Genomic DNA, 11285 nt, shown 5'->3' with positions numbered 1-11285 from the left:
TAGCAAATTTGCAGATTGGCAAAGAGTCAGAATGCAGGAGACGTCTAAAGAAATACCGGCGGGATCCCTTCCTCGGTCATTGGATGTCATCCTCCGTCATGAGATTGTTGAACATGCAAGAGCTGGTGATACGTAAGATCCCTGCGACTTTTACAGAGTGTTTTGTTTTGTGATAAAAAGTAAAGTAAAATAAAATAAAATAGAAAGATTTTAGTTAAATGTATGTCGTGTTATATTTCAGGGTCATTTTTACGGGTACTCTGGTTGTAATACCGGATATACTGGCACTAGCTTCACCAGGGGAGAGAGCGGAATGCCGAAGGGAGGCACCCCAGCGGTCTGGCAGTGGACATGAAGGTGTCAGGGGTCTTCGTGCACTTGGAGTGAGAGATCTCTCTTATCGACTTGCCTTCATCGCCAATTCAGTGCAGGTTCACGCTCCGTGGTTTATGATATTACTGAGCCTTGTTTGTGCTAGGTGTTGAATGGTTTTAACGATATTAAATTTTCAGGTGTCTGATGGAAGAAAGGATAACGACATTAGGAATAGAAAGAAGGATGCTGATGACGAAGACTGCCAGAAATTAACGGTGAGCAATAGGACACCAGCAATAATCCTGGGTCCTTCTAATTCTCCTTGACGTTTCTTTGTGACAAATGAGTGTACTTCGATTTTTTTTTTTTTGTATCATCTCGACAATTCAATGGTTTTTTAAGTTTAGGTTCTCTTTAAAGGCTATTTGTCTCTAGGATCTTCTTCAGTTCTTTGTCTGGTTAGAGTTTTAATGATCAATTGTTGCCATCTATTGCCAATGATGAACCTAATGTGTTCACCTGGTTGGTTCCGCTCATGCGTTCATCTGATTGGTTGTGGTCATGAGTAACCTCAGATCTTATATAAATGTAAGATATTTGAGTTTGTTCTTTGGAAAGGTGAGGGTGTTTGTTAGTGTTTCTTGCGGTTGTGACTAGAAACTGTTTACATCATGTCTGTATCATGTTCGTACTGGGTTCTTTATTCTTGCCGTCTTCACAACCAGAAACTGATTACATTTTTTGCATATCATGTTCTTATTGTCGGGAAACACACTCATTGGGTTCTTTATTCTTGCCGTCTTCGAGCAGCGCTTTGTTAAATTTCTAGATTTCTCTAATGGATCTATGGATTCCGATTAATATGTTGCATATATTATATTGGCAGAAAGAAGAGGAGGCTGAAATTCATGGGATGAGGAACACCCCTGATTTCTTCAATAAAATTGTGGATAGCATTGCCCCCACTATATTTGGTCACCAAGAGATTAAACGAGCTATCCTTCTTATGCTCTTAGGTGGTGTCCACAAGTTCACTCATGAAGGGATCAACCTCAGGGGTGACATTAATGTTTGTATAGTTGGTGATCCCAGCTGTGCAAAGTCTCAGTTTCTTAAGTATGCCATTCTTCCTATCTGGCTATATATTCTTCGTTGTTTCTATTTTACTTTCCGAGTTTCTTACCTAGAGGGCCATCTCTTTTGTTGTGGGTTATATATCTACTGTGAAGGTATACCACAAACCTGGTTCCACGATCCGTCTACACATCTGGAAAATCCTCTTCCGCCGCAGGTTTGACAGCAACTGTAGCCAAAGAACCAGAAACCGGGGAGTTCTGTATTGAGGTAGCATTTCTTTTATATGGCTATATGTTGATTGGTGTGAATATAAGTAACATACCCTCTATAAACACATCCCACAACCATGTTCAACTTGGTATACAAATGTGAACCGTAAGTAGGAATTTTGAGTTGCTCTTTCTTAGCTTATGGCTCATCCTGTTCATTTTAGGCTGGTGCTCTTATGCTGGCTGATAATGGCATCTGTTGTATCGACGAATTTGATAAAATGGATGTTAGAGACCAGGTAATCTTCTTATATTCTTCTTGTAGCCTCTAAATCTTGTGATGTTGCTATTTTGGATTTCTAAAACCTCCTATAACTGGTTCAAGGTTGCCATTCACGAAGCTATGGAACAACAGACGATAAGCATCACAAAAGCAGGGATACAAGCAACTTTAAATGCCCGGACATCTATTTTAGCTGCTGCCAACCCCACTGGAGGACGTTATGATAAATCGAAACCCCTCAAGGTTGAAATTCCTCAGAGTGTTAACCGTTCTTTTCTATTCACTATTCTTTTTCTTTTTTTCTTTTTTCAAGCACTATTAAATTCTATGATATTGATATTCTTTGTGCATGTTCTGTTTCGGTTTCAAAATAGAATGTTCTACAACCATTCAGGTCTTTTATTCTGTAAAGTTAGTGAACTGTCAGCAATTAGTGTTGGCTCTGTTTTGAAACAATTTTCTCTGAAACAATCAAACTTGATCGTTTGTCTTTTAGTACAATGTGGCCCTTCCTCCTGCTATCCTTTCGAGGTTTGATCTGGTGTATGTAATGATCGACGAACCAGATGATCAAACTGATTACCACATTGCCCATCACATTGTAAGGGTTCATCAGAAGCATGAAGAGGCACTTTCCCCTGCATTTACTACTGCACAACTGAAGCGTTATATTGCACATGCCAAGACTCTGAAACCTAAGGTTTGGTGTCCTTAGTTATTTTTGGCAAACATGACTTTTCTTTTGTTTCCAAAAAGCCAAATACTTTGCATGCTGCTATCATATTCCAGCCCTGTTTGTGAGCTGTTTGAATGCTATACAGCTAACCCCAGACGCAAAGAAAGTGCTGGTGGAGTCTTATGTTGCTCTACGAAGGGGTGATACAGCTCCTGGGGGTAGAGTGGCTTACCGGATGACAGTTAGGCAGCTTGAAGCACTGATTAGGCTGTCGGAGGCTATTGCTCGAAGTTATTTGGAGCATCAGGTGAGCCTATGGCAATCTGCTCATCCTTTGTTTATCTGCATGTTCCATTTATCTTGACATTATAGTTTGTTTACAGGTAGAGCCACGCCATGTCCGCGTGGCTGTGAGGCTGCTAAAAACATCGATAATCAGGTAAGGAGCTTGACCACATATCTTAAGCGTAGTGCATTCCCCCTTTCACAGGAATTATTTTAACTTCTTTCCATCACTACAGTGTTGAATCGAGTGAGATCGATTTGTCCGATTTCCAAGATATAGTATATGATGATATTGGTGGAAGCAGAGCATCTGGTCAAGGCGATGCTCAGCCAAGTTATGAGGCTGCTGCACCTGGAAATCAGGGTATCACTTAAAGACAAACATTTTTTTTTTTAATAGCAATGCATAGTAATCATGTTGAATATCACAATGCAGAGAGCGGATCAGGGACCGGTACCCGTCAAGGAAGGAAACTAGTGATAACTGATGAGTACTTTCAGAGGGTTACACAATCTCTTATTTTGCACCTTCGACAGCATGAAGACACTGTAGCACAGGATGGTATGTGAAGTTTTCATTCCCCCCTTAGTCTATCTGTGTATTTTTGAAGGTAGGTTGAGGTTTTTAAATCTGGTGCTTAGGCAATTGCACCAATATTCAAAACACCAAAAAATCCTCACCGTGGTTTGTGCATTTATGATATCTTAAGGAGAAACCCTAAAGACCCAGCACACATATTCTCACGTGCAGAATTCTCAATTTTACACATGAAAAGTTTAACCAGAAAATAAAACTAACTTGTAGGGACTGGCTTGGCGGGAATGAGACAAAAGGATTTGATTCAAATGTACATCGCTCAGCAGAACGAAAAATCAGCATACAGTTCTTTGGATGAGGCTGCGAAAGAGGTTGACAAAGTCAAAGCTATAATTGAGGTAAACTAGCTAAGATTTTCTTCCAGAGTGAACTTCATAAATTTTTATAGATGGAAACAAGAGAAGTTTTGTAGCTCGTGATGGTCCATCTAATGTGATTTCATGTAATTTCAGAGTTTGATAAGAAGGGAAGGCCATCTGATAGTTCTAGACGACGGAAGCACAGCGACAGAAGGTGAACAAGAGTTATCAACTAGAGATAGAAGGATTTTAGCTGTTGCACCAAACTATGTTGTTGATTGATGCAACAAAGACATCTCGTCCCACCGTGATCTGAACATCATTATCCACCATCCCAGAGTGAGCTCCATGCAAAATCCATAGTATAAGCTTTCACAAATGCACATAACTTACTAAAATTCATTTGAGTAACTGAAATGCTGTCATACTTCTGTCCATGATGTTTTATGATCATAGAAGAACCTTGTAGCATCCAGTTGGACAAATACATGCCGTGAACTTCTCATGAATCACTTTTTGTTTCTTTCACGGAGGGGAACTTTGCATCTTTGTGATGACTAAAGATTGTGTGTACATTTCTTTGAAGAAAATGCAAATGGTCATTCCTCCATCCTCATGTTCGTTATGTTTAGAACGAGTCTTCTCACGTATCATGTCTTTTATTCAAGCTATATATATTTATCTGTTTCATCTCCCGACATGGTTGGTCTATTTCTCTGGAATCTCGGTCAGTTGTTGGATGATATGGTTTGGATATAATCAAGCTAATGCTTATTCAAGCAACCATTTTTCGTTGCAGCCTAGCTCAAGTGGTCTAAGTTTGTAGGATTTTTTAACTTTATCCTTTTTTATGAGCATACAGCCGTTCTTTATTTTTTATCCATCACACATGACTTCACTGGATTTTTAACGGATTGTAGAATTTTTCCAATTTTTTAAATGTTACGGCAGATTTCAAACATTGCATCCCATATTGGGGTATTTTCGTAATTTTCCCTAAAATGACCGAACTAATGTCGAATTCCTTGGAATTCAATATGAGAATCAACTTGGGGTCAATGAGTCAATTTTGAAGACTCTCTCTAATGGTGCTTATAGTTTGGAGCTCTCTCGCTTGATTAATTTTGGTTATTCAATCACTACGAGCACCCCAATCCTTAAATGTATTTTGGCTGCAAATGTCTTTATTGCAGACAGAAAGTATATCTTGTTAGCTAACATGGTACATAATTCTTGACCTTGAGCATGATGTCAACCCATTGTTCTCTCTAATCACCAGTTATACTAGTCTTTTTTTTTTTTTTTTTTACAAAGTGGATATTCATCATTGATAAAAGGAATTCAAGAGTTGTACTTGGTAGCTTGCGTATTGTAATTGGTTACTGTTGGATATGTTTCAATCACTGAGTGGGCGTGTGCCATTCTGTCTTGCCAAGAAAGAAGGATATGTATACCCTCATTAATCATGATTTAGACGTGGATTAGCCAAAAGCTCAGAAAAAATTGGTATCCATCGAATGTTCACATCCCTTTGCCCTCCTGGTTTTGTGTCAGTGACCGAAATGGTAAGCGTACGTCCTTCTCACTATTTTGTCATGATTGTAGGTTAGTCCGTCCATACAATCAGGAGCCTACTCCCTAGTGGTATTTCTTTTGGTTAAAATGGGGCTGTTGGTTTATCAGAAGATTTTGTAGCTTATACCGGAAGCGAAGAATAAGATTGAAAATAGGTTATCTTTTTCATCAAGTGTTCTTAAAGATTAGGTTTGATTTTTATTAATTAAGATGGTATGACTAAGAGTAATACAAGTAGATTTAAGTTTAAGAGATAGTATAAATTGATAGATTTGATTGGAGCTCGAATATTTCATAAATGCAACTTATTAAGAAATCAGTCCTTATCTCTCAACTCTCAAGAGTTCTCCTCTTAAACGCTTAACTACGTCATGCATACTATTGCACAGTTCATTGAAAAACAAAGCAAGGAAATAGAATGACAAAATGATTGGTGCTTGTAAATTTTATCAACTCAAAACAGACATTTCATATTCTATGGTGTGGCAGGTTATGTACATAAAAACAATTGACAGGCATGTTTTAAGACTGTGTGGTTAGCAAAATGGTCTTATTTTTTATTTGATTTCGAGTTTGATTGGTTGTTTTTGTTCGTGGCTGATTTGTAATCTACAAGACTGAAATGGTTTCGTCCTATGCACGAAATACTTCCCAGTCTTAATCTCATTGTGGTCTTGATCAAGACAGTTAAATTAAAATCAAGGATGATGACCTCATAAGCTTATCTACATGATTATATTTCAGTATATATATAGATTTAACCCACGATCAAACGAGTACACGCTCCTAACATGCAAACTGAGAGTGCTAGTTCAATAATAAAGGCGATCCTTATGATTTTGGATAAACCTAGGCCCATTCCTATGGATGTGGCAAACCAAAGAGTTTGCACACCCACTATGGAGGGGGAAAACTGGCCTGGCTAAGTGGTAAATTAGCCACCTAACCAGATCAGGTCAAGTTTCGGTCCAGTTTACATTGTTAGGTGTTTATTGCACCGCTACCGGGTTTTATAAGACCGGCCGGTTTAGTTTGCACCGCTGAGTATAATCTGATCCAACGGCCATAATTCCTCACTCCCTCCCCCCATAAATACCATACTCTTCTAACATTTTAACTCACACCTTCTCTTCTGTATTCTTCACATTTGTTAATCTAAAACAAATTTCATCATCTAACTGTTTCATTCACTTGTATTGTACAATTTCTTTAATATGTCTCAATCTAATACTCAATCTAAACAACAAAAGAAGAAGATTAGGGGTCCAAAATTTACCGCAGCCGAAGATGAAAGTATTTGCAGAAACTATGTGTTCTTTACACAAGATAGTATCGATGGTGCCAGTCAACAATCTACCAAGTTGTGGGATAACATATTTGCTAAATTTCGAAATGAAACTATGAACATCAACAAGCGTGATGCTAATGGATTGTAATCGTTTCGTTTCCATCTTCGCCACTCGTCTCGAGTTCGTATTCCCAATTCAGCATTAGTCTCACCTTTAAGACGGTATCAAGTGACAATCCTTTTCATAGCTATAAAATTCACAAGCTCTTTTTTGATATCCATGAATCGGCAAAACAAAGCAGCACGATCCCGGTTATGAGGATTACCTGTCTCTGTGCAGAAGGCATCATGAATTTTACCCAAATAACTCATACTAGGTAAATCGTTCATCCGTCGTTCTTCACCTCTCTTCGGGTAGTGTATTACATAGTTTCTACAAAGAGATAAATCTTCATCTTCAATGAATCTAGGATCATCCATAATTTAACCAGAAAGTAGAGAAGTTCTTGTAGAGAAGTGATGTGTGAGTTTGAAATGGATGAAGTGAAGGATTTATAAGGAATGCTAGTGGTTGAGTCTAGACCGCTAGCGATGAAGTCTAGACCGCTACTTTTAATGACCGTTAAAAAATTTAAACTTAAAAAACAACCACAAAACAAAATTATGGAACAACAAATGAAACTTAAACAATTTAAAAAAAATAAAAATAAATAACAAATGAAACAATAATAAAAAAACAAAAAATGAAACAAACACTACTCAATTCGTCCCCCATCTCTTCCAAACTCAGCCCACAGATTCGCTCTGAGATCTTCCCTCAACATGTTATACAGAGTTCCGTTCTCAATATGACTGGTCATTTACGCGTAGTTCCTTGCAGGTAATCCTCTAGCTGGTATAATCTCAGGCCTTAAGTCTTCATCTTGATGGTTAATCCAATTCTTATTATAACGGGTCTCCTGGATAATCATGTTATGCATAATGATGCAAGTCAGCATAGTCTTATGCATTTCACGAGCACTTAAACCACGATAAGGCCCACAAACGATTGCGAACTTCCACTTCAGAATTTCAAAAGCCCGTTCCACATCCTTTCTCAGATTCATTTGTTTACTATTGAAATACGAGTATGAACGACCCATTTCACCGGCAGGTGGATAACGGTAACATTGAACTAAAGTTGACCATTTTGGATAAATTCCATCTGCAAGATAATAACCATGAGTGTAGTGATTCCCGTTGATACTGAAATTTACCTGAGGAGAAATTCCATACTTTAAATCTTCAAACAAAGGCGATTTGTGTAAAGCATTTATATCGTTTTGAGATCCCGGGAGACCAAAAAAAGCATGCCATATCCAACAATCATAAGAAGCAGCAGCCTCAAGGATCACTTTTGGTTTTTCGTAGTGACCCTTATACTGACCGGCCCAATAGGTAGGGCATCCGGTCCATACCCAATGCATTCAGTCAAAACTACCCAACATTCCAGGAAATCCCCTTTCCTGATTCTTCTTTAATATTTCTCTAACATCTGCATCAGTTGGTTTTCATAAATAGGTAGGACCAAAATGATTAATCATTGTTTCGCAAAACAACGCAAGATACTTGTACGCAGTTGCTTTGCCAATGCGAAGGTACTCATCATTAGAATCTGGAGGTCTGCCATATCCTAAAATCCTCAAAGCCGAAGTAACCTTTTGTTCAGGGTTATGCCCCCAATATTCACTGCATCATACTGATAATTAAATTGAGGTTCTACCTGACAAAGCTCACCAATAATCTTTAGCACCAAATGTCTGGGCATGCAGAATCGGCCTTGGAAATTTTCATCAGAGAATACATAGTCAGGAAGAAAATAATCGTGTCAGCTTCTCGTGCCGTTCATTCCGACCCCGGTACGTATATCTTCTTGTGAAGACTTCTCTTGGCTCTGGATCTCTAGGTATTTTCCCCGATGAATATAGCTGCATCAAGTTGTTGGTTAGTTCTTTATCTTTATCTGACTTATCATCAATTTGATTCAATGCCTGAACGAATATTCGTTGTTGTTCTTCAAATCGGTCCATATGAATACGCACTTCTTCTTCAGAAGAATCCATATCCATTGAGTTGAAAAAAAAATAAACAAATGATTAAGGTACAAAAGAGTGAGTAAGATAGAATTAATGAGAAAATGAGGTGTGATTAAAAGACCGCTAGCGGTCTTCTTAAGCCTGGTCGGTTTTTTATCAACCGTTCGGTGGAGACTCGATCGCTTATGTTTTCTCCCATAGTGGCTTGGCCAGTTTGCCAGGCCAGCTGGCATGGCAAATGGAGGGTTTAGCCAGTTTCCATAGGAACCGGCCTAAAGCATAGAATCTAGATTGCTGAGATGGAAAGAAAAAAACTCCCATTCTATTATTGTACAATATTATTATTATTTTTTTTTTGGGATAAAGTCTGTTATTTCCAATAGTCGAAGTGTACAAACGAATAGAAATTGGGCGTGGTAGACGGCTAAACCTAAATTGATTAGTAAAACTTTGGCTTCGACAAATCTTTTTTTTTTTTGCTGCACGACATGATGCTAAGAAAATTAACTGATAACTCTCACCATTTTTTTGACGGCTTTCCTTACAAAATTGGCACTCAACAAGCTGGTGACTTCATTTGGAGGTTGGTTGATCCACACACCTTCTAGCTCCTTATATGCACTTGCTTTGGCAAAATAATCTGCCGTTGAGTTTGCCTCTCTGATCTCTGTTCAATGATAATGTCACCAAACTTCAACTCCAGGTCTTTAATATCCTTCAACATATCTCCCATACGGACTATGTCATGAGAGAAATCATGAGAAATAAATAGTGATGACGTGGCAGAGAATTCAAAGCGATTTTCTTAGGGTTTCTGCGTTTTCCTCCATGGCCGCAAGATATTCAACTCCTTCTCCATCCTCAATCCCTAATCAGAGTGAAAAATCATCTACATTTTCGACTAATTCTTATTTAAACTTTGGTTTAGAGGAATTTCCATCTCTTTCAAATTACTCATTTTCTTTGAGAGGTATTAGAAATTCAAAATCGAACCATAACACAGATCATATTTCCCAATCTAAGGATCTCAGTTGGAATGGGCCTCCAAATATCTCAATCAAGTCTTCTCCATCAACTAAGCTCCCAAACTTCATGTCAAAGTTGAAGAATCAATTTGAAATGACGGCCAACCAAATGTGCATTTCCCTCTGGAATCTTATTGTTCGGGTACGACCGGACAACTATCGATATCTATGAATCTGACAATTGTTTCTTATAATTTGGATTATATCTTCTATAGGCAGCGGTCTAATTCCACGACGAAGAGTCGGCGTGGCGTAAAGTGAAGATTGGGGGAGTATAGAAAAATCCCCTTCTAGGGTATTCCGAAGGTCTAACATAGGAAACGAAAAAGGGGCCCAAGACTTAATCAACACTAGAGGAGCAAGCAGTTGGTTCACCAAACCCCGACCCAGAGTCACACCTTCTCCAGGTCCGAGGCTTTTTTTTGACTATATAAAAACTTAAAAGTGGGAGGATTCTTCCAAGCTGGGAAGGACAAGCACGCAGCTTTTGAAGCATGAGCTCCGACCCCCTCCCGGGCAGATAAGAAGGAAAGGGCTTCTAAGGCCTTAGTGAGATAGTTGATCTTAAAGTAGAATATCTCAAGCATTGCCTCCTCGTTGTAGCATTCTCATATGGATACACGAGTTGACCCCATAGAGAGAGAGGATAGTTCCAAAGGGGCTCGGTTGTTAAAAAAAGAGTTATACTAAGCCGTAGTTGACCAACCTAAAGCAGCTTCTGACCCACAATTATCTTCTCTTTTGATCCAACCGCCTAGGTGAATCAGAGTAGAGGGATTTAAAATAATGAATGTTGGGGACCCGAAGTTATCGTCCGTGAGTCTAAAAGGCCCTTACTACTATTATGCCACCGTTTTATTTTCAGGTGAACTCAAAACACATATTGATTTTTTGTAAACTCTTATCTGCCCAGTGGAAAACCAAGGGTGATTTCTCCACGACCATTCATGGAGATAATTTTTTTCTTTTCAAGTTTTCTCATGAAGAAGATAGAACTAGGATTTTGGAATTGGGTTATGTTCTTATTGGAAAAAGATTGTATGTTATTAGGCCTTGGTCTCCTTTTATTGAATCTCATATTGATTCGATTAATACTGTGCGTGTGTGGGTGAACCTCAAGGGGGTTCCAATTCATCTTTGGAATGCAGTTGGCTTAGATAGGATTGCTAGTTTGGTGGGTAATCCTATAATGATTGATGTCCCAACTGCATTGAAGACTAGAATGTCTTTCACAAGATTTTATGTTGAAATTGCAGCAGAATGTTCATTCTCTACTAAACTTCCTATCAAAGTTGATGATGTGAAGCTTTTAATTAAAGTTGAGTACCTTGGTAACCAGTATCTTGCTCTAAATGTAAGAGCTTTGGTCACTCAACCAAAAATTGCAGCTCAAATCAAGCAACAACAGTTTGGATTTCTAAGATAAGGGCTCATCTACAAACTCTATGGATACTTCAGATGATAAGGAAAGGCCGGAAACTCATGTTGAGGAAGTCTTGGTAGGAAATCATGATACCATGACAAACGTAACGCAAACTAAAATTGAGAATGTAATTATGGAAGATGCTGGGAAAGTGAAT

The 11285-nt window shown here is 38.5% G+C and overlaps 2 protein-coding genes across 2 annotated transcripts; one reads left to right on the top strand and one right to left on the bottom strand.

Moving 5' to 3' along the window:
* Positions 1–4522, top strand: LOC113289883 (DNA replication licensing factor MCM6-like). Its single transcript, XM_026539313.1, has 14 exons — positions 1–132; positions 242–431; positions 513–590; positions 1202–1431; positions 1545–1659; positions 1826–1900; positions 1987–2127; positions 2381–2584; positions 2706–2867; positions 2944–2999; positions 3082–3209; positions 3282–3407; positions 3651–3781; positions 3896–4522. The coding sequence occupies exons 1-14, from the start codon at positions 32–34 to the stop codon at positions 4022–4024; spliced, it is 1866 nt and encodes a 621-aa protein (XP_026395098.1). The 5' UTR covers positions 1–31; the 3' UTR covers positions 4025–4522.
* A 2943-nt stretch (positions 4523–7465) lies between these two features.
* Positions 7466–8713, bottom strand: LOC113291699. Its single transcript, XM_026541201.1, has 2 exons — positions 8528–8713; positions 7466–7861 (listed from the first exon to the last, which is right to left on the bottom strand). Exons 1-2 carry the CDS (start codon positions 8711–8713, stop codon positions 7466–7468), a joined length of 582 nt encoding a protein of 193 aa, XP_026396986.1.
* Positions 8714–11285: the final 2572 nt, after the last annotated feature.

This window comes from Papaver somniferum, chromosome 6, assembly GCF_003573695.1.
Source record: "Papaver somniferum cultivar HN1 chromosome 6, ASM357369v1, whole genome shotgun sequence".
Classification (NCBI taxonomy): Eukaryota; Viridiplantae; Streptophyta; class Magnoliopsida; order Ranunculales; family Papaveraceae; genus Papaver; species Papaver somniferum.
Note: the sequence above shows the minus strand (reverse complement) of the source record. Positions and strands in the feature narration are given on the sequence as shown.

Bases quoted from the DNA above. Each gene is read 5' to 3' on its own strand.
- LOC113289883 (XM_026539313.1), top strand. From the start codon at position 32: ATGCAGGAGACGTCTAAAGAAATACCGGCGGGATCCCTTCCTCGGTCA. The intron at 1,901-1,986 runs GTAATCTTCTTA...AACTGGTTCAAG, and splicing joins AAATGGATGTTAGAGACCAG to GTTGCCATTCACGAAGCTAT. The intron at 3,210-3,281 runs GTATCACTTAAA...ATCACAATGCAG, and splicing joins TGCTGCACCTGGAAATCAGG to AGAGCGGATCAGGGACCGGT.
- LOC113291699 (XM_026541201.1), bottom strand. From the start codon at position 8,713: ATGGATATGGATTCTTCTGAAGAAGAAGTGCGTATTCATATGGACCGA. The intron at 7,862-8,527 runs GTCTTCACAAGA...ATTTCTCCTCAG, and splicing joins GAGATCCAGAGCCAAGAGAA to GTAAATTTCAGTATCAACGG.